Source organism: Podarcis tiliguerta (genome assembly GCF_965153285.1).
Source record: "Podarcis tiliguerta genome assembly, chromosome: 2".
In the NCBI taxonomy this organism is placed as follows: domain Eukaryota; kingdom Metazoa; phylum Chordata; class Lepidosauria; order Squamata; family Lacertidae; genus Podarcis; species Podarcis tiliguerta.
This window is the reverse complement of record NC_139535.1, coordinates 20,792,783-20,816,157: the sequence shown is the minus strand read 5'-3', so window position 1 is coordinate 20,816,157 and position 23,375 is coordinate 20,792,783. Positions and strand designations below refer to the sequence as shown.

The 23,375-nt window shown below is 44.9% G+C and overlaps 1 protein-coding gene across 4 annotated transcripts in view; it reads left to right on the top strand.

The window, feature by feature from the left end:
* Nucleotides 1-23,375, top strand: part of ARIH2 (ariadne RBR E3 ubiquitin protein ligase 2) — a 46,427-nt gene that overhangs the window by 5,253 nt on the left and 17,799 nt on the right. For 2 of the 4 annotated variants that reach the window (XM_083426091.1, XM_083426092.1), the window contains exons 2-7: nt 5,509-5,854; nt 16,149-16,216; nt 18,109-18,172; nt 20,446-20,593; nt 21,280-21,401; nt 22,388-22,497. In XM_083426091.1, coding sequence (XP_083282217.1) covers nt 5,606-5,854; nt 16,149-16,216; nt 18,109-18,172; nt 20,446-20,593; nt 21,280-21,401; nt 22,388-22,497 — 761 coding nt within the window. In that variant the 5' untranslated portion in view covers nt 5,509-5,605. Of the gene's footprint in view, nt 1-5,508; nt 5,947-16,148; nt 16,217-18,108; nt 18,173-20,445; nt 20,594-21,279; nt 21,402-22,387; nt 22,498-23,375 lie in introns of all 4 variants that reach the window. The other 2 variants (XM_083426094.1, XM_083426093.1) reach the window with 1 other exon arrangement.

Sequence of the window (23,375 nt, the reverse complement as noted above, 5' to 3'; positions counted from 1 at the left end):
CTCCATAAGACGCACACACTTTTCCCCTTATTTTTTAGGAGGGAAAAAGTGAGTCTTATAGAGCAAAAAATACGGTAGTTATTCCTTAAAGTCTAGGCGAGAAACAGATCTGTGCTTTTAAAAAAGAATATTGTAGAGCTGGGGAAAGTTCAGAAGAGGACAACCAAGATCAAGGGGCTGGCGCAACACTACTATAACGAAAGGCTACATACAACCTTTGGGGCGGCTTTAGGAAAGAGGTGTACAAATCAGACACAATGCGTAGTCTTCCCCCCCACTTTCATTACGCTAGAGTCCCCAGATTAATCTCGGCAGCTAAATGGTGGAAGATTCCAGGCAGGCAAAAGGAAAAACGACATCACACCACGCGGTTGAACTGTGGAATCAGCTGCCACAAGATATAGTGAAAGGGGGAAAGCTTTAAAGGGGGATTAAACAAATTTATGGAAGATAAGGCTATCTGTGGCTACTAAGGATGATGGCGGTGCACTGCCTCCAGTCTTGAAGGCAGTACAGTGGTACCTCGGGTTAAGTACTTAATTCGTTCCAGAGGTCCGTTCTTAACCTGAAACTGTTCCTAACCTGAAGCACCACTTTAGCTAATGGGGCCTCTCGCTGCCGCCACTGCCACCGGAGCACGATTCCTGTTCTCATCCTGAAACAAAGTTCTTAATCTGAGGTACTATTTCTGGGTTAGCGGAGTCTGTAACCTGAAGCGTATGTGACCCGAGGTACCATTCTATGCCTTTGAACACCATTTGCTGGGCTCACAAGCAGTGGAGTGCTTTTGCACTAATGTGCTGGCTATGAGCTTCCCATAGGTGCCTGGCTGGTCATGCTGAGAACAAAGCTAGGCTAGATGGGCCTTTTGACCTAATCCTCCAAGGCTGTTCTTAGGTCGTTATAGGGTATGTGTGTGGACTTTTCCCTCTTCACCTTTCTCACATGGAGTAAGTCCACAGTTTTATTCCTAGGCAGGTATATGGGGATAACCCCATAGGGAATGGGTAGGCGAACTAAGGCCCGGGGGCTGGATGCGGCCCAGCCGCCTTCTAAATCCGGCTCCCGGATGGTCCAGGAATCAATGTGTTTTTACGTGAGTAGAATGTGTCCTTTTATTTAAAATGCATCTCTGGGTTATTTGTGGGGCGTAGGAATTTGTTCGTATTTTTTTTTCAAAATAATAATAATAATAATAATAATAATTTTTTATTTATACCCTGCCCTCCCCAGCCAAGGCTGGGCTCAAAATATAGTCCAGCCCCCCCCCAAGTTCTGAGGGACAGTGGACTGGCCCCCTGCTGAAAAAGTTTGCTGACTCCTGCCATGGGGAATTGATTAATGGCGGTTGTAATAATGGTGTGAAAAAGAGAAGGAACTTGGATGAGTGGGAGTGAGGAAGGGGACTGATAATCTCCTTAGTACTGTTTGCAAGACTGATATAAAGGATTTGGCTGTGGCACATTTTGAGGGTACTTGAACAAATTTGTGGTCGTTTAGCATTTATCTTTTGATCTTCATTCTCTTAAGCTGAAGGAAGCTGGCGGAGCTCAGGACAGGGCAAATCAAAATGCATGTTGGAGTGACCGCAATACCTACCTAACATACCGGTACTATAAAATTAAGGGATGGGAAATACTATGAGTTAACTGAGATTTTTCTCCCCATGATTTTTGTATTCTGGAATTTTATAGTTATATTTCTCACCGTTACTGGCTAATTTACAGTTGTGAATTTAAAAGAATCATTAAAATAGAGGTGCAGGTTCTAATGTGTGTGTGATGGACTAGCTTTTATTTAGGCAAATATAATAGAATCTTACTGCCTTGTATAGGAAAGTCCCTGCTATGGTTTTATAGTCAGATGGGTGCATTATGTTCTCCAGTGTAACTTGTTAAGTTGCCTTGAGGATTATTGGGGATCAGAAGCCAAGAAGTAATATGGAGTTTAGAGAGTCTCTGGAAGCAATCATAAGGACATTTTCCTGGTCTGATTGAAATAGCTGATATTTATTTCCAAATAAACATGCATAGAATCAGATTATGTTTGATATTTGACTGTGTTTTCCTGCATTTAAATGGTTTATTTTTTTATGGATGTAAACCAACTCTGAGGCTGGAGCTGAGTGTATACTCCACTAGACCAGTGTGAGAGAAGTGTATGTAGTATTTAATTCTGGCCTATTTTATGCACCTTAATCAGTAATTCTGATTTACTTATTGTGTTGATTAGAAGATGTAAGTTGCAGCTTGCTAAAGCCGTGATTTGCTCATTTTGCTGATGAGCTCTTTAGAGAATGCTTCTAGTCATGGTTGCTAGCAGTAATCAAATGTAAATAGACAAGTAAGTAAATATAGGTATAGATAGAATTCTGCCTTCAGCTATTCTGATAAGGATTAGTGTGCTTTTAAATAGATAATATTAGGGGCTAAGCCTGTGTCTTCATTAGTTGCTTTGCTAATAATTTCCTGCCTTCTGAGCTTGGAATATTTGATGTGTTAATGTGATAACTTTTGGTATGCTTATCTTTCAGTCCTTGGGCAATAGGCAGGCATATCTCTCCATTTCACCATTCAGCTATTAATTCAGCCAGCTTGCTTTTCGGCTGTGAAGCAAGGGGATGGTGACACTTTAAAAGGTCATGGGAACCTGAGTTATGTACTGTCACTGCTTCTGCGTAGAATTTAGTACCATTAGTTATACAGAGGTGCAGTTTTTGCCAAGAAAGGTTATCATCCGGATGAGGCAAGTATATGGCAGATGCAAAAGTTTGGGGAGGGTAAACGGGGCGGTACTTCGGAGAGGCCTTTGCAGAAAAGTGACTTTTGGAAGCAGGAGGTAGAGAACAGACGTATGTGTACAGAACACCATGGAGTGGAGGTGCAAAGAAAGTAAAAATGAATTTTATTTGAACAATTGTGAGATATTGGAATCCTTACATATAGCAATATAGAAAGGTGGTATACAAATTAAAAGTGAAATTTAAAAAATGAAAAATAAATCCTGGATCCAGCCCTGTGGTCACATCCAGTTTCCCAATGCTGCATCAAACTGAAGTTCCGGCCATATGGATAGGGGTGTAACCAGTCGACTTGGAAGCATGTGGACAACCTGTCCTGGGTAGAGTTGCCTTCCTCCTAAAGTACAAGCCATCTTTGACTGGTTCCCTTATCTCCTCTCAAGTAGGCATCAACAGGTTTTCAGCTTGGAGGAGCTCCTTGGAGTCTGCGTTTCTACTTGATGCACACTTGGCAGCTGTCATCAGGATTTCCTTATTCAGCTACACCAGCTCTGCCCCCTAGGAAGAGTCAGCCTGGCAGACTGTAATGGACTTGACGCAGGGCTGTCTTTGAAGGCTGTTGAGGAACTTCGACTACTCCAGCATGCAGTGGCTAGTTTGTTAACGAGATTGAGCCAAATGTGCCATATTGCACTGATTGTCAGTGAGCTGCACCACTTATTTTTGAAGCACTACTCAAAGTGTTAAGGGACGCGGGTGGCGCTGTGGGTTAAACCACAGAGCCTAGGACTTGCCGATCAGAAGGTCTGCGGTTCGAATCCCTACAACGGGGTGAGCTCCCGTTGCTCGGTCCCAGCTCCTGCCAACCTAGCAGTTCGAAAGCACATCAAAGTGCAAGTAGATAAATAGGTACCGCTCCAGCGGGAAGGTAAACGGCGTTTCCGTGCGCTGCTCTGGTTCGCCAGAAGCGGCTTAGTCATGCTGGCCACATGACCCGGAAGCTGTATGCCGGCTCTGTCGGCCAATAAAGCGGGATGAGTGCCGCAACCCCAGAGCCGGTCACGACTGGACCTAATGGTCAGGGGTCCCTTTACCTTTAACTTTACTCAAAGTGTTAATTTTGATCCATAAAGTTATGCATGCATGGCCTGAAGGAATGCTTTCTCCGTTGTGTTCTCGCCCCATTTTTGCAGGCCTTTTGATGAGAGAGGGACGCGGGTGGCGCTGTGGGTAAAAGCCTCAGCGCCTAGGGCTTGCCGATCGAAAGGTCGGCGGTTCGAATCCCCGCGGTGGGGTGCGCTCCCGTTGTTCGGTCCCAGCGCCTGCCAACCTAGCAGTTCGAAAGCACTCCCGGGTGCAAGTAGATAAATAGGGACCGCTTACTAGCGGGAAGGTAAACGGCGTTTCCGTGTGCGGCTCTGGCTCGCCAGAGCACTGATGTCACGCTGGCCACGTGACCCGGAAGTGTCTCCGGACAGCGCTGGCCCCTGGCCTCTTGAGTGAGATGGGCGCACAACCCTAGAGTCTGTCAAGACTGGCCCGTACGGGCAGGGGTACCTTTACCTTTTGATGAGAGACAGCTGAGGGTGCTGCTACCTTCAGACGCATGGCCCCCATTGTGCCTCTGGTCATCCCTCTCCACTCCTTTAGAAGGATCAGAAGTGGAGTTAGGTTTAGAAGACCTTTAGAAAGACTTTTTGTGCTTTGTGAAATAATTTAATGAGAGCTGAAATACTGGAAACCCATAACACTTCTAGGTGGGCAATTTGAATGTCTGCTGCTAAGATTTGTTATGTTTTGATTATTTTAAATTGGGCTCTTTGCATCTGTATGGTGTAGTGTACGGTTTTTAGTTTTCGTAAGCTGATTTTCTCTCTCTCTGTTAGAAAACAAGGTACAGGCTGAAACAAATACAAATTAGCACAATTAAAACAGAAGATGGATATATTTCTGTGGCACATTTCAGAGTACAAAGTCTGTTGCAGTTCTTTTCCCACTCAGATTTGCAGCAGCAGGAGCCCTGTGAGGTAGACTGAACAGGGGGAGTGAGGCATGGAGCAGGAATCTGAACATGACTCCTGAAGCGACCTGGGCATAGGAATAATAAGCATTCAGTGTCTTACAAAAAAAGTAGTCTGCCTTCATTGCGTATGAACATTGCTACTTACTATTTTAACTTTCTTGAATTCCCGCCCTGCCCCCCATATGAATTCTTTTTTTAAAAATAATATTTATTACTTTTTGAACAATTTAAACATTACAAAACCAAACAAAAACAGAAAAATAAAAACCAATACAATACAATATAAAGACACTACATAACACTAAACACATTAAACTAAACAAAATCAAACAAAACAATTTAAAACACTCAAACAATTTCAATATCATATCTTTCATTCACTTGTTTCACCGACCTCCTCACACCTCCCTTTTTGTATTCCACTTCTGTCAAATGTTTCAGCAATTCCTTTCCATCTTCCTCTGTTATCCGTCAAATAATTAGCTTAACACATTCTAACCTTATTTTACTTTTAAAATTCAATTAATCTATTTATACTTAAAGCCTTATAACATTTCTACTAAAGCCATATAACTTCATTCCAACATTTTAACATTCATTAATTTTGCAGTATTTCTGTAAATAATCTTCAAACTTTTTCCATATGAATTCTGTTGTTCTTGTCAGGCTATTTGCAGGCATTTTGTGGGCATTAAACTTACTCATATATTTTCCTTTCCCCCCTCTTCCCCTGCCCCAAATTCAGGAGGCAGAGAAGTCAAATGAAGTCAAAAGAGCGATAAGAGTTGCTGAAAAAGAAACGGACGTTACTCTCCTGCTCCGCAGTTTGGCTGAGCACTAAAATGTCTGTGGACATGAACAGCCAGGGCTCTGACAGCAACGAAGAGGACTATGATCCAAACTGTGATGAGGAGGAAGAGGATGAAGAGCCCGGGGACATTGAGGATTACTATGAGGGGGTGGCAAATGACGTGGAGCAGCAGGGAGCAGATGCCTTTGACCCTGAGGAATATCAGTTTACCTGCCTGACTTACAAGGAATCGGAGAGTACCCTGAACGAGCACATGGTCAGCTTGGCCTCTGCATTAAAGGTGAGCAGCACTGTGGCATGCGATGAAGGTGCACCTTTAAGGCTGCAAAACGGACAAGGAAAACTTGAACCGCTTGGTCTGCCATCAGAGCTGTAAGTGAAACACGACCAAAACTGCTGTGGATCTGGGGTGGCTGTGTTTCCAGTTTCGCTTTGTGTGTGTGTGCCCCTTTTCACAGAGCACAAGTGCTTTAATACTCGTAGGCACCAAATATGGCCGAACTCTCCTTTACTGACTTCCTAGTACTTAACACAGGCATAGGCAAACTCGGCCCTTCAGGTGTTTTGGGACTACCACTGGTCCTGTTAGCCAGGGATGATGGGAGTTGTAGTCCCAAAACATATGGCGGGCCGAGTTTGCCTATGCCTGACTTAACACTTCTTGTCTAAAAAAGTTTCTAGTGCTCAGTGGTGTATATTTTTGTGGTGGTGACTGTTCCAGGCTTAAGGTCAAATGGGATTTGGGGTAGGATTTCTCTCCCTTTTAGTCACTGTTCATACTGTGGCTCCCCTTTCTTCCCATGATCTTTTAATGCTAATCTCCTTATCTGTAGTAACATCTTTGCAAATGCATCTCCTCTTCACTTGCCACTGCCGTTTCAGTCCTTTCAAGTATGACTGCTGTAAAATGCAATATTGCAAACTCTGGTGAACAATATGCAATATTAAAATGCAATATTATAAGCTCTGGTGAACTGCTTATCTCTTTCATAGACCCTTTTCTTTTGCAAAGCATCTCAAAGGATAAAGAAAGTCAATTGCACCTGTCCTAAGAGATCAGTCAAACCAGGCTCCCACATTCGCCATATTGCATGGAGAAGCTGGGGCCAAACCAGACTGAGAAATCATTTATAGGGGCATTAGGAAAATGGAAGGATGATGTGTAGCTTGTGAGCCTGAAGTTACTGGCTGTTTTCTTCTTCTTCTTTGGTGATCACTCATAGCCGAGTAAGATTGTCTTCCATAAACACGGTTTTAACAGTGAGTCCATAAGTGACTGTGGAAGCCAGTTCTGGATCAACGTGTCAGGGATGCCCATGCTGCTTCCCCCGGGATGAAATCTAGAATAAATAAGGCAAAGTGTTTTACTGTGCTAGCTTGCATTAAGCAAAATGGTAGCTCTTGATCTGAGCTTCATTTTGGGTTGCTTAAGACTTCTCAGTGCAAGTGGAATTTGCACTGTATTTGTAATTCTTTGTTGCATCATAATTGGGTCTTACTTCTGCAATGCACATTTGGCCCCAGAAGTTATTGCAAAAGAGGAAGCCCAAGATGATATGCAAATAACTGAGGAGCTAAAATAGATTCCAAGTGAGTACATGGAGAAAAGACACATTAAAAGTTCCAGTTCAGCAATTTGATAATGTGTTGTGCATCTAAAGGAGAAATAATCATAGACTTCAGGAGAAGCAGACTGGGTCTCCTGAAATCCTATAATTACCATGACAAATGGATTGTTAGAGGTAGGCGCTGTTGCCTGCTGCTGTGCCAGTGACTAATTGCTCCTGGGGGGGGGGGGGCAATCTCTATGCGTTTTGAAGGGAAGAGAACAATAATCTGTAAGTATTTGGTTAATAATGCTTGGGCAGTAGCCTTAATCTAGAAGCTCTCAAGCCCTTTTGCAGATGCTCAGAGCTCAATTTCTGAGCAGAAGCCAGCATTTGACACTTGATGCAAGCCATCTGGCATAATCGTGACACAGTAATGGACTGCCGTGAACTTAAAGCCACTAACAACTCTTATCACCAAGAAAGTAATGCACAGAATAGGTTTCTGTTGCACATCTTTTAACAGCATTATAGACACTTGAAACCTCACCTAATATTCACCAGGCTAAGAGTTATGAACCAGATGAAACTCTGGACACAATAAATTCTGTGAAGCTTAAAGGTAAAGGTACCCCTGACGGTTAGGTCCAGTTGCGGATGAATCTGGGGTTGTGGCACTCATCTCGCTCTATAGGCCGAGGGAGCCATCAAGACGTAATTGAGAACGGCGGTCTTGTTCTATATGCGCACATTAAGTGCCTGATGTTCCTGGAAAGGACAGTGGAGCTCTGAATTCTCTGAAGGTGTGCTAATAGATGCATGGCCCACTTCCACACTTAAAGTTCATAGCTTCATTGTGGAATCTTACTTGCTCTTTAGAAGCTGTTTTTTCCAGGGGTCTCCTTCCTCAATTTTTGAACTGCCATCTAGATTTGGCAGCGGAAATAACCTAGATTCTTAATTGGCATTGTGCTCTTTAAATGCATTGTCAAGCTGCATTCCCTTCGGCAGGAAAGAGGATATATTTCTCGGCTAAGCCAAGTTTGAGGCAGTTCACGGTGAAGAAATCAAGCAGTTGTAACTCTGGGAATGGTTTTAGTGTGCTGTCTTGCTTTTCTCCAGCCTGCCCAAAAGAGGTGAAGGCAAAGCCCCTATTAATTGGAGTTGGTGCTTTTTAGCCAGGCTCACTTCCCATTTTGGTTAAATCATATTCTGGATATCATTATATGAGCAGCCTCCACTGAACCCAGGGAGCCTTCTAATTACAAACGTGTCATGCTTTGCAATTACCGCTATGTCACCTTAGATACCTTGAGCAATTATTCTTAGCAGTGCTTAAACCGTGCTGTGATTATGGCCACCTAAACAGCTTTGATAATCCTGAGCTAATCCTTTTGTGACTGCTTCTAGTGTGTTGTGCTGCCAAATTGGTCCTTCAGAGACCTGCCGTGGTTAGCTGCCGTATTTGTCACGTTGGAAACAGGGTCTGCATCAGCATCTTGGCAGGTCTGGCCAGCGGCTGCCACCAATGCTTCGCTGCTGCTGCTGCTGCTGCTCAATGCCCTCCCTATCTTTCTCTTTGCAGCGACAGAGCCAGCTCATTATTCCCCCCAACACTGCATCCCAATTCCTTTTGCTCTCCCCCCCCCCCTTACTTAAAGCAACGTGATTTGTCACTGCAATTGTGGTAGCCATGCTGGTGGCTTTTCCTGCCTCTTCCTCATAACCTGGACTCTGAGAAAAGGCCAAATAAGTTTTCCTTCATAGCAAGGTGTTCTGGGATAGGTGACCACAAGAATGTTTACTTGGGGACTAGGAAGACTTTTTAACCTGGAACTTTTAAAGCACAGAATGCAGAGCCCAGGCAAGGCAGCAGGAGAGAAGGTCGATGGCCACCCAGGCTCTGCCAGGCTTCCCTCACAAGCAGTGAGCACATATTGGAGCTGGAGACACTGTGTTTCACTATACTTTTTAGGCAGAAATCAAGTTAGATAAAGTTGCTTAAGGGTCCTTGTCTAGTTGGCCTCCCCTAAGGTCTTTCCTTTTTCCATTATCTTAGCCCTTGTTTTGGTATGCTGTGGTCATTCTGCATAAAGGAAAAATTAATGTCTCGTAAAGCAAAGTATCAGGATGTCCTGGTCTGTTTCCTTGGCAGCCTGAATATAGTGCTATCGGGAAGACCTGAGCCTCTTCCCCGGGGTCACCACTTACCGGGCAATCTTGTGTAGCTTTATTTGCACAAAGGCTACTTTGATACCTTTCACTTCCTCCTTGTTTGACTGGGGAAATGAGCCACAAGTGTACAGAGGCAGCTCAAAATCCATCCTACTTCTCTTTTGATTCATGGATCCCTAAGGCGGCTACTCTTGTGGATTTGCAAGAAGTAAAAATCTTGTCTCACAGCAGTTGGATCTTTGCAGAATGTGGAGAGCGGGAGAAGCACAGGAACATATTTTTTGACAAACCTGGGAATTTAACTTGATTTTATGGCTAGGTAAATGGAGTATTGATAACTGTGTAACACAGTTTCCAGAGGGGTAGCTATTTTGGTCTCTTGCAGCACTACCATAACAGTCTTATGGCACCTTTAAAGTCTAAAGGGGTGAGATCAGAAGGCAGTGGATTCAGTTCTTCCTCCTCCCCCTGTAGCTTCCACAACTGGCTCTGAGCATCTCTACAGAGCATGTTGGGGGGGCTGCAGGAGGAAAAGGAAGGGGAAATCCTCCATGCACAAGCAGAATGCCAGCCTTAGACTGTATTGCCCTAGCTTTCGTAATGGCACAAGCTTTCTTACACACACACACACACACACGCCTGGGGGTTTTTGTAGTGGAATGCAGAAAATGACAGTGTTAATTGTGTTATTAATAGCTGCCATTCACAGAAAGCAGCGTTTAACAACAGGCATCTTTGGCATTGGTAAGCCAATTAACACATGCAGTGTGGTTTCAGTCCACAAGTGACAGGGTTGAACCTCTTGATGTGTTGAATTCAGTGGTTTCACATTGCAGTTTCCTTTTGAAGTTCCTTTGTTCAGCGCTGGCCACCTTAAAGTTACCGAAGCTGAAATGTTCCTCTGTTGGGTTTTTAAAAAGTATTTCTGTTTAAAGATTTGTGCCCATTCATGCTTTTACATAAAGTGGCCTGGTTGTCCTATGTAGAATACAGAGAGCCATTGTCAGCAGTTGACATATTTCATGTCATTTTTATTTTATTTATTAAATTTATATTCTGCCCTTTCTCCCAAAGAAGCCCAGGGCAGTAAACAGATCCACAATTAAAAAACTAAAGCATTCTCAAAAAAACACATATTTTTCCTGCTGTGTGTCAAGTTGGGGTGTACAATTACATTAAATACATACACTTCAAAGGCAGCAGACCTTTTGTGCATGAAGCAAAACTGGACAGAATGGACCTATGATTGAATGCTGATGAGACTGAAACGAGAACCCATCTCTACTCTGAATTAATAGGCTGATGAGCATTTGTGCCCAAGTGGTCAAACTGCAGAAATGGTTGTCATGCTGACATTTAATTTGTTCCATGACGTATGGACTTGGGCTCAGGAAGAGTTACACTGGAGTAAAAGCATCTCCATCCCTGTTTGTGGAGACCAAGTGATCACTTCATTTTTTGCATTTTTACTATAGTACTATACTCAAATACGGTTTACAACCCATAGAAATAGGCTGTACTGCCTTTAAAGTTTATTTTAAAAATACTGTTGTGATGTTTTGTGAGAGGGTGATGTAAATACTCCCGTAAGTTAAAATTATAAAATTGCATTTTGTTTATTTGTTTGTTTAATATCCCACCTTCCCCCAGGGCAGGACTCAAAAGCAAGGCAGCTCACAGCATACATTAGTTTAAAACCAGGCACAACTGAAAACATGCAAGAAATATAAATGTTTAAAAGCAGGTAAATAATTAACCCTGCATAATAAAATACATGGGACGCGGGTGGCGCTGTGGGTAAAACCTCAGCACCTAGGACTTGCCGATCGCTAGGTCGGCGGTTTGAATCCCCGCAGCGGGGTGCCCTCCCGTTGCTCGGTCCCAGCGCCTGCCAACCTAGCAGTTCGAAAGCACCCCCGGGTGCAAGTAGATAAATAGGGACCGCTTACCAGCGGGAAGGTAAACGGCGTTCTGTGTGCTGCGCGGGCTCGCCAGATGCAGCTTGTCACGCTGGCCACGTGACCCGGAAGTGTCTGCGGACAGCGCTGGCTCCCGGCCTATAGAGTGAGATGAGCGCACAACCCTAGAGTCTGTCAAGACTGGCCCGTATGGGCAGGGGTAGCTTTACCTTTAATAAAATACATAATACAAATGTTGCCATCTTTTTTAACAATTCAGAATGGATCTAAAAACAAGCTAACAAAATTTTGCCGTTCACTTATAAATAGTATTTGCAGATATGTTGCTGATTTTATCCTCTAACAAGAAAACAAAGCCAACTGCTATCAACTGCAAGAAACCCAAGACAATCTCAGCAAAAATATCATGCACAAATGCCACGGAAGCCGTGCAAAAAGTGCAACTGCTGAATCCTGCCCTATGGAACCTGTCTCTGCACAAGAGCACCCAACCACCAGACGAAGACATTTCTATTTACCCAGATTTTTGGTAGTTAAGGTAGCCTCTAGGGTGGGGTAGAACATGCCCTCCTTTTATGTTGTTGCATGAGCATTTTAGGAGTTTTGTTATTGAACATTGTGTTTAAATTCTTCCAGCTTTTAACTGATTTTATCTATTTTATCTAACTGATTTTATCTTAAGTTGCTTTGAGCATTTATTTTGTATAAAGCAACTGACAAATGCTGATAGTAGTAGTAGTAGTAGTAATAATAATAATAATAATAATAATAATACCAACATGTGTCCAGTCCCTCAGCTGCTGCTCATCTTTATTGCTGCCCTTTTGCCACATGGTCAACAGTTTGCAAGTTAATCTCTAGTTTTGAATTGTGAATTGCTGGTGATAGTGGTTACAAGTAAAAAAAACAATTCATACCATTGGGTTGTATTAAATGGAGTAATTTTTAGTTACTCATTCTTCTGAATGTTGCAACATCCGGAGAAACAGGGAGGAATGGCTTTGAGAGTGAAATTGAGGTGCAAGTTGTGGGGTGCTTTTCTGTAAGGAGCCTGAGGAACTAAAAGAAGCCACAGTGACGTTTCTCAGGGCCCTGTTCCTGTTTCAGTGCATGAGGAAGAACCTGAAGAAGCAAAAACTTCCTCCATTGCCTATTAATTCCTGCTAATCGGTTTTGCAGGCACCTACCTCCTATAAGAGGAGCTGGTTCCCAAATCTGTGCAGATACAACCCTGCAGGTACACTTCGATATGAAGCCTGTTTAAAACCACCCATTGCAGAGTACTTAATTCTCCCTTGAATGTCACTGGAATCAATGGAGTCTTGGGCAGAGCTATTAAGCTTGCTTGGCACAGTCAACCTTATGAAATGCATTCTTCTGCTTGCATAATTCTTCCAATATTTCAGTTATCAAATCTGGAGTAAGGATTTCCCAAACTTGGGTTTCCAGCTGTTTTTGGACTACAACTCCCATCATCCCTAGCTAGCAGGATTGGTTGTCAGGAATGATGGGAACTGTAGTCCACAATCAGCTGGAGACCCAGGTTTGAGAAACCTTGCGCTAGTGGGACCCGTTAGTTGAATCCCTCCCATGCTTTTGTTCGTGGTCTTGAGACATACCGTATTTTTCGCTCTATAATACGCACATAGTTTTTAGAGGAGGAAAACAAGAAAAAAATATTCTAAATGAAACAGTGGGTGTATGATTTTTGTGCTTCATGCTGTGGCCACAGACGTGATCTGACGGTGAGTTTGGGGTAGCCCAATGCAAAAATCCTGAGGATCGATGTGGATCCATGCTTTGTAACCACGATTTTGCGCCATTGCAGCCCCATGAAACAGTGGGTGCGTGTGTGTTTTTTGGTGCAGGCTGTAGCCATGGATATGCTATGTGATCTGATGGTGAACTTGGGGTGACCCAGTGCAAAAATCCTGAGGATCCATGTGGATCCGTGCTTTGTAACCACGTTTTAAGTGGGGAGGGAAGGAAAAGCATTCAAGGCACAAGGAGCACGTGCGGGGTGTGTGGAGAAGGATGCTGCTAATAACGCAGGCGAGGGGTCTAAGGGGAGAAGGAACACGCGTGGGGTGTGTGGAGAAGGATGCTGCTAATAATACAGGAGAGGGGTTTCAGGGGAGAAGGAACACGCATGGGGTGGGTGGAGAAGGATGCTGGTAATAATACAGGAGAGGGGTTTAAGGGGAGAAGGAACACGCATGGGGTGGGTGGAGAAGGATGCTGCTAATAATACAGGAGAGGGGTTTCAGGGGAGAAGGAACACGCATGGGGTGGGTGGAGAAGGATGCTGCTAATAATACAGGAGAGGGGTTTAAGGGGAGAAGGAACACGCATGGGGTGTGTAGAGAAGGATGCTGCTAATAATACAGGAGAGGGGTTTAAGGGGAGAAGGAACACGCATGGGGTGTGTGGAGAAGGATGCTGCTAATAATACAGGCGAGGGGTCTAAGGGGAGAAGGAACATGCATGGGGTGTGTGGAGAAGGATGCTGCTAATAATACAGGAGAGGGGTTTAAGGGAAGAAGGAACACGCATGGGGTGTGTAGAGAAGGATGCTGCTAATAATACAGGAGAGGGGTTTAAGGGGAGAAGGAACACGCATGGGGTGTGTAGAGAAGGATGCTGCTAATAATACAGGAGAGGGGTTTAAGGGGAGAAGGAACACGCATGGGGTGTGTAGAGAAGGATGCTGCTAATAACGCAGGCGAGGGGTCTAAGGGGAGAAGGAACATGCATGGGGTGTGTGGAGAAGGATGCTGCTAATAATACAGGAGAGGGGTTTAAGGGGAGAAGGAACACGCATGGGGTGGGTGGAGAAGGATGCTGCTAATAATACAGGAGAGGGGTTTAAGGGGAGAAGGAACACGCATGGGGTGTGTAGAGAAGGATGCTGCTAATAATACAGGAGAGGGGTTTAAGGGGAGAAGGAACACGCATGGGGTGTGTAGAGAAGGATGCTGCTAATAATACAGGAGAGGGGTTTAAGGGGAGAAGGAACACGCATGGGGTGTGTAGAGAAGGATGCTGCTAATAACGCAGGCGAGGGGTCTAAGGGGAGAAGGAACATGCATGGGGTGTGTGGAGAAGGATGCTGCTAATAATACAGGAGAGGGGTTTAAGGGGAGAAGGAACACGCATGGGGTGGGTGGAGAAGGATGCTGCTAATAATACAGGAGAGGGGTTTAAGGGGAGAAGGAACACGCATGGGGTGTGTAGAGAAGGATGCTGCTAATAATACAGGAGAGGGGTTTAAGGGGAGAAGGAACACCCACGGGGTGTGTGGAGAAGGATGCTGCTAATGATGCAGGCGAGGGGTTTAAGGGAAGAAGGAACACCCACGGGGTGTGTGGAGAAGGATGCTGCTAATAATGCAGAAGAGGGGTTTAAGGGGAGAAGGAACGCGTGGGGTGTGTGGAGAAGGATGCTGCTAATAATGCAGAAGAGGGGTTTAAGGGAAGAAGGAACACGCGTGGGGTGTGTGGAGAAGGATGCTGCTAATAATGCAGAAGAGGGGTTTAAGGGGAGAAGGAACACGCGTGGGGTGTGTGGAGAAGGATGCTGCTAATAATGCAGAAGAGGGGTTTAAGGGGAGAAGGAACACCCGTGGGGTGTGTGGAGAAGGATGCGGCTAATAATGCAGGCGAGGGGTTTAAGGGGAGAAGGAACACCCGTGGGGTGTGTGGAGAAGGATGCGGCTAATAATGCAGGTGAGGGGTTTAAGGGGAGAAGGAGCTCGCGTGGGGTGTGTGGAGAAGGATGCTGCTAATAATGCAGAAGAGGGGTTTAAGGGGAGAAGGAACACCCGTGGGGTGTGTGGAGAAGGATGCGGCTAATAATGCAGGCGAGGGGTTTAAGGGGAGAAGGAACACCCGTGGGGTGTGTGGAGAAGGATGCGGCTAATAATGCAGGTGAGGGGTTTAAGGGGAGAAGGAGCTCGCGTGGGGTGTGTGGAGAAGGATGCGGCTAATAATGCAGGTGAGGGGTTTAAGGGGAGAAGGAGCTCGCGTGGGGTGTGTGGAAAAGGAGCTTTTCGGCGAGCTGAGGGGGGAGGGAAAGAGTACTGTTGCTTTAAAGGAGCCAACCGGACAGCAGCCACTTACAGCAGTGTAAGCAGCTCTTTTCCTCTCCCCCTTTGCTCCTTCTCTCCCGCTTTACGCAGCTAATGGCGAATCCCCTGCAACCCAAGTCCTGCTCAGCGGATCAGCTGAGACGCTGGGAGAATCGTAATTTCCCCCTCTCCCTCATCCCGTGCCCTCCTGTCCCCAGCAGCCTTTTAAAAAACTTTTTTACTGGTTTTCACTGCGCTCGTGGCTCAGAGCCCTCCTGTGTCCTGCTGCCCCTCTGCAGCCTCATTGCTCCGTTTAGAGAGCGCATGGACTTTTGCTAGCTGAGGCTGCAGCAGCTGTTGCTGGCTACAAGGCGCTTTTTGCAGCTCGCTATGGCTCCCTTCTGTCCCTCCTCCCATGTAAGCGGCTGCTGCCCGCTTTGCTCCATGGCTCTCCTTCCATCCCTCCTCCTCGGCTCCTCCCCCTTCTCCTGGCTGTAAAGCAAGCAAAGCTAGAGCCGTGCAAAGCCCTGCAAGCGGCTCCCGCTTTGCTTGACTGACGGCCGCCATGGATCCGGTCGAGTGCATTCGCTCCGTAACACGCACAGGCATTTCCCCTTACTTTCTAGGAGCAAAAAAGTGCGTGTTTTGGAGCGAAAATTACGGTAAGTGGAAAACTAAGTAACATGGTGGCTAAGGGGAAGAACATTTGAGAGAGGTAGTTATTTGCTTTTCCTGGAGAATGTTGGTAGCATTGTGAAAATACAAATTGGCCTTGTTTTGTAGATATGGGAGGTAGATAGGTCCTTTCAGCAGGTATGTTTGACATGTTAATTTAATCTGGTTTCTCCCCTTCCTTTCCTTCTTTAGGTGTCCCATGCAGTTGCTAAGCTTGTATTAGTTAGCTTCCACTGGCAAATCTCAGAAATTTTGGAAAGGTAAGCACATCTTCAAGCTGTGGAGCATTACTACTGTGGTTTTCTTTTCACTGCCCTTGGAGTATCATATTTTCTTTTTCTTTGAGCCATTTTCAGAGTTGCAATCCTATGACCACTTGGTATTGCACACTGGGGTTTAATTTTCAAGCAAGCAGATGTTGGCTACTTTGAAAATTGAAAAAAAGGGATAATGATCCATGGCTGATGAAGAATATGGTTCATTGGCTGGCCTTGGTTTGGACAAAAAACAAGGGGCCCATGTGTAGGCTAAAGCAAAAAAATCAAAAAGGTGCACAAAAACGCTGATTTGAAAATTCAATTTCTGTGGATAGTAAGGTAAAGGTAAAGGTACCCCTGCCCGTACGGGCCAGCCGTGTCCGACTCTAGAGTTGTGCGCCCATCTCACTTAAGAGGCCGGGGGCCAGCGCTGTCCAGAGACACTTCCGGGTCATGTGGCCAGCGTGACAAAGCTGCATCTGGCGAGCCAGCGCAGCACACGGAAACGCCGTTTACCTTCCCGCCAGTAAGCGGTCCCTATTTATCTACTTGCACCCGGGGGTGCTTTCGAACTGCTAGGTTGGCAGGCGCTGGGACTGAGCAACGGGAGCGCACCCCGCCGCGGGGATTCGAACCGCCGACCTTTTGATCGGCAAGTCCTAGGCACTGAGGCTTTTACCCACAGCGCCACCCGCGTCCCCTAAAACACCCATTTCCAAATATATCCTTCATCAGTGTATATAGATTTTGCTGTAAGGCCAAACATACAAAACAATTAACATCTGTTCAGTATGCCACCTATAAACATTTTAAAACCACAAGGCCCTGCTGATATAAATAATAAATTTCATTAATACAATAAAAGTTATATAAAAATACTCCAAAAGCTACTACAGCCATAATATAATCACTTCGCCTAATAAAGCACATAAATAATTGTTGCTTACCAATCTTACGATCATACAAGCCTCACTGGGGGAAAAACAACTTCCCTGGTGCCCTGGTCTTAATGCCAAATCCTTTTGTATCTCAAGCTATACTTCTACACAGATTTAATTGGCTGCAACTCTGTCTGTTTTTGCGCATTAGCATTTGATGCTGAATACACTACTATACACATAAATTTTTCAAATCAGCCTTTTCGTGCATAGCCTTGGTTTGGGACAGGATTTCCCCCCAACCTTATACTTTGTTTATCATAATGGCCTGCCTTCCTTGGTGGCTGTGATGCTGAATAAAATAATGAATGTTATAATAATAATAAATTTTATTTATACCTCACCCTCCCCGGCCAGAGCCGGGCTCAGGGCAGCTAACACCAATAAAATCACAGTATTAAAATACAAGTTAAAATGCAGCCTCATTTTAAAGTAGCCGATAAATCAAGACCACAAGGGTAGGGAAACATAAGAGTCAGACTGAGTCCAAACCAAAAGCCAGGCGGAACAGCTCTGTCTTGCAGGCCCTGCGGAAAGATGTCAAGTCCCGCAGGGCCCTAGTCTCTTGTGACAGAGCGTTCCACCAAGTTGGGGCCAGTACTGAAAAGGCCCTGGCCCTAGTTGAGACCAGTCTAACCACCTTTTGACCCAGGACCTCCAAAATGTTGTCATTTGTGGACCTTAAGGTCCTCCGCGGGGCATACCAGGAGAGGCGGTCCCGTAGGTACAAGGGTCCTAGGCCGCATAGGGCTTTAAAGGTCAAAACCAGCACCTTAAACCTGACCCTGTACTCCACCGGGAGCCAGTGCAGTTGGTAAAGCACTGGATGAATGTGATCCCGTGGCAAGGACCCCGTAAGGGCATTCTGCATGTTTCCCGCTGAAATCTGTAGCTCTTCTTTCATCAGCTCTGCAGCTGTGGTTCTGTGCTGATTTGAAGTTTTAACTCTTCCTTCAGGCACAAGTCCAATTCTGTCCAGTTGCTAGTGGAAGCACGAGTTCAGCCTGCCTCATCCAAACACGTGAGTAACGGACTGTTCCGGCATGCTTGATGCTAAAACTCCTTGTATTGTTCCCCAGAGACTGGTTCTTGCCTCCTTGCCTGCTCTCTGCTGGATCATGCAGTGCTGCTCTTGTGGGTTCAGTAATAAAATTCTGGCGTAAAGCTATGATCCTGACCTTTTGGATCTGGTCGGATCTCTCAGATTTTGCCGCAGAAAGCAGTCAGATGCACTTCAGCTGCCGGTTGTTGTATAGCAGTGCTGGTCAGGATCTGTAGGGTTTAATCTGCATAGTAAAGGATTAGTTCTGTGGTATCATCAACAATTCTTGAAAGTTACCCTGAGCTGTGTTGTTTTAAGAGTATGGCTAACCAAGCTACCAGCTCTGGAAAGAGGTTGCTTTTTCACTTTCAAGCAGAAAGGTCTTGTGTATCCAGAAAGCTCTCTCTGATTAGGAAAAACCTTGCCTAGTTGACTTGGAAAATGGATTAGATAAGCTTCTGGTTCATAGATTTAACCTTTTTACAAGTGTGGTTGGGACATTTGCACATCTTTGGGATCTCTGTGAGCAGAAAGGTATCTCTCTTACGCTCTAAACAGGATGTGCAAGTTGGAGGGTTCTTTTGAGCTACATTCCAAACCATAAATGAGTTTGCTGGTAATGTATGTAATTGCCCTGAGATCAAAACCACCCTCGCTGCCCTACTGTCTCACAGAAAGCACCCAATACTGTGCTGAGCAGCTTGCTATCCAAAAGATCAGGCCTTCTATTGCTTCTCCCCTTTTACTTGAAATATATTTAGTTGCCCTCAACATGTCTTACCCTGTAGAGATGGGGGGGGGGGACCTGTGAACCTGCATATGTTGCTGTACTACAACTCCCATCATCCCTGAACATTGTCTGTGCTGGCTGGAGTCGGTGGGAACTGGAGTCCAAAATCAGGGAGGGCCAAAGGTTCCCCAACCCTGATGTAGAGCAATATATATATATATATATATATATATATATATATATATATATATATATTTTAGAATAGGGTGGTATATAGTTATTGCAATAGCTGATCTATTGTCCACTTGCTACCCTGCAGTGTTGATGTAATTAAGGTAACTGCTGAAAACTGCAAATCCAGAGACTCTTGAGAGGAACAGCTTCTTTTGCCATTGGCAGATAAGTGGGCCTAACTTGTCCAAGTGTCTCCACGGATCACAATTAGATTCCATATACTTAAGCTCACTTAACATACATTGCTATCAATAAAAGTGTATCAATATGTAGAACCCCATGTATATTATCCAATGCTGGAGATTTGTTAACGTTGTTGGTAGATCAACAAGATATAACTGGGCACAAAGTGTCTCAAACGTGAGCTGGAGTTGTGTGGCTAATAAACATGCATTTAATATAATATAGGCCACATAACTTTAATGAATGAGTTGTCAAATGAATGAGTTGGTGGCTCTGTTGATATGCTTGCTTACAACTGTTTCTCCACTGTTTTTATCTGATCCAATTATCACTGCTGCAATATTCACTCTTTGATGACCAAGTCTGAGTTTGAGAATTAGCTAATACAGTGGTACCTCGCAAGACGAATGCCTCGCAAGACGAAAAACTTGCAAGACGAAAGAGTTTTTCGTTTTCTGAGTTGCTTCGCAAGACGAATTTCCCTATGGGCTTGCTTTGCAAGACGAAAACATCTTGCGCCTTTTTTTTTAAACCGTCAATGCATTCCTATAGGAAACTGTCAATACACAGTGGTGCTTCGCAAGACGAAAAAAATCACAAGACGAAAAAACTCGCAGAACGAATTAATTTCGTCTTGCGAGGCGCCACTGTAAAGGAATACCCCCTTCTAATCATTCTTGCTGCTGATTTATTCTGTAATATGAGCAGCGTAAAGAAATGGCTCCCTCTTTGATCTGGCCACAGAGTGAAACCTAGTTTGTCCTCCTCCCTGGTTTTAATCCATCCTCCCATTTGGCCAAGGCCTTGGGGGATAGCCGTTAAATCGATTCTGAAAAGAACAGTGAGAAGCAGTTGTCAGAAGCTCAAAGTGACATGTGAACAGCATAAATTAAATGGTTGCAGTAATCTATGAGCCAGCGAAGTGCGAATGCATCCCAAGAAACTACAAGGTGTTGCATTGCGTTCCATTCTTGCTGCCAGTTCCCACGTAGGATGAAACGAGAGACGTCGCAACTCATCCAGACTGTTTGCTGCAAACTGCAGTTTGGGCTCTTGTCAGTAATTTTAGCTTTCTCTCCCTCCCTTCCCCCTTTTTGAATCCCAGGCCATGGTACATTCCTCCCAGCACTGCGCGGTGTGTATGCAGTTTGTCCGAAAGGAAAATTTGTTGTCTCTGGCTTGTCAGCACCAGTTCTGCCGCAGCTGCTGGGAGCAGCACTGTACAGTTCTCGTCAAGGATGGAGTTGGAGTTGGTGAGCTCAGAGCAATGTACCCCTTCTGTACCCCTTCACGTGTCTCTTCCCTCCTATCTTCTTTCAACTTTAAAATGTTTTCATAATCTTACGTGAGCAGAGGTGGGGAGCCTGCTACCCTCCAATCCCCGATACATGGAGCGTGGCTGATCCAATGCCTTAAGTTGCATTTATTTAAGTTTTTCACCCCAGCAGTTACAGAACTTGTTGTGGGACATCGGTCAGTCCCACGCAGCCTTTTCTGTAACTTCCTGGTCTCCACCCACAGATTCAGTCATACAGTCAGCTGTCTCAGTCTTCTCTGTTCTCTTGGTTCAATACTTCTGGTGACAGAGAGATAGAGAGAGAGAATATAAACATAAGCCAGTATGGTGTGGTGGTTAAGAGCGGTGGACTCGTAATCTGGTGAACTGGGTTCGCTTCCCCGCTCCTCCACATGCAGCTGCTGGGTGACCTTGGGCCAGTCACACTTCTCTGAAGTCTCTCAGCCCCACTCACCTCACAGAGTGTTTGTTGTGGGGGAGGAAGGGAAAGGAGAATGTTAGCTGCTTGGAGACTCCTTCGGGTAGTGATAAAGCGGGATATCAAATCCCAACTCTTCTTCTTCATCATCATCTTCTTCTTTGTCGCTGGTGACACAGTAATGAGGTCGTCACATGCAATAGCTCCTCTGGCTTTTTAAACAGGTGTCTCCTGCATGGCTCAGGACTGCCTGCTCCGGACTCCAGAAGATTTTGTGTTTCCATTGCTACCTAGCGAGGAGCTGAAAGACAAATACAGACGCTACCTCTTCAGGGATTACATTGAGGTATGGTTTGCTCTTTTACCATCAGGGTGTTCTGCGTGTTCTTCAATGCCATGGAAATGCACGTACAGTGGTACCTCGGGTTAAGAACTTAATTCGTTCTGGAGGTCCGTTCTTAACCTGAAACTGTTCTTAACCTGAGGTACCACTTTAGCTAATGGGGCCTCCTGCTGCCGCCGCACGATTTCTGTTCTCATCCTGAGGTAAAGTTCTTAACCCGAGGTACTGTTTCTGGGTTAGCAGAGTCTTTAACCTGAAGCGTATGTAACCCGAGGTCCCACTGTAATACATTTCTGTGAATTAGCATCATTTCACTAAAACTCATTGTCCTCTATCCTGACAGATTCACTTAGCTGCCAAATGCTCCAGTTTTACTCAATCACTATATAAAGTTAAATAAATATACAATAAGATATAAAGTTATCCAATCTTTTTATTTTATCAAGGCTTCCTTATATTTTAAAAAAAATCCTTGTTTTTTTTCTTAAAAAACCCAAACCACTGATATACATGAAAAAAGCAAATACAGTTGATCTATACCCCCACAAGAGATTTAAATACGATTTCTTGATTATTTCTTCCACTTGATAAAGAGAAGAATTGCAGTTGTTTAAATCAGTTTAATTTCTTGAATGAATTTACAACTGACCTGAAGAGATGCTATTTAAACAACTGTAGCAAGAAATAAGGGCATAATATCAGTTTCATAAAGCAGTTAGAAGAAAACAGTGAAAAAATAATGTATGGATCAGACTGGCTGCCAGGGCACATTAAAAAGCTTTTTATCTTTCTTGGAAGTCTGCAGGAGAATTTTCCATCCTTTTTTTTCTCACAAGGATACGAAAGACCTACATTGGGTCTTCCATAGGTTAGATTTCCAATATGATATGATATGATGGGCCTTTTTACACGCGATAAATCAGAAGTAATGTTCTTTCCCTCTCGCTGGGCCAGTTTCTAACACAGGCTTGTGGTGGGTTTCTTTGCAGAGCCATTTCCAGCTGCAGCTCTGTCCCGGCGCAGACTGCCCTATGGTCATACAGGTACAGGAGCCCAAAGCTCGCAGAGTGCAGTGCAATCGATGCAATGAAGTTTTCTGGTAAGAAAATTAAACTTGAGTTGTGAGCAGAGGACAACAAGGCATGAGTTTTCCTTAGTCAAGGGACCGGAATAGTCCAGAGAGGGAGACTTCAAAAAAGCTGCTTAGGCCATCCAATGCAAAGTATATGAAAATAAACCTTGGTGAGATCAAATTACCCATGCCAAATTGCTTCTCCAGTCGAGCTTTGGAAGTGTCCCTCGTGGCTGAAGAAGCTTGCAAACACAGCTATACACAGCTACCTCTAAGGCAGAATTGTCAATGGTTGGCCAAATTAATTTATTAGGGTTACAGGAAACTGCCTTACACCAAGTTGGACCGGTGGTCCTTCTAACTCTGTTATTGTTGACACTGACCGGCAGCGGCTCTCCAGAATGGAGTCCTCCTCAGCCCTCCCTGGAGATCCGTGGATCGAACCTGGATCCTTTTTCATGCCAAGTATGTGCTCTGCCACTGAACTACAGACAATCCCCATTAAAGTTGTGAGCGTTGAATGAACACCCAAAGGAGATGCTATGGACCTTTTCTCAGCTCAAGGGCCACATTCCCTCATGGTAAACCTCCTGGGCAGGGCCAGGAGCAAAAGTGGATGTGTCTCCTGCCTTTTGTACCACATCGACTACGTTCCAGCCCCGAAAACTCCACACATCTTGTCAGCCTCCATCCAGACAAACCGGAGGCATTATTGCAGCTCAGTAACACATTGTAAGCAGGCAAAAGCACTCAGAAAAAGCAGGCAGAAGCCATGGAGCAGGGCTGCTGAGGGGTGTAACCTGGGAGAGTCTTGAGGACCAGGTAGGGCTGTGTTTGGTTCTCCAGGTCTGAGGTTCCCCATGCCTCGGCTACAGTAGAAATAATTTGCCAGGAGTGCATGATGG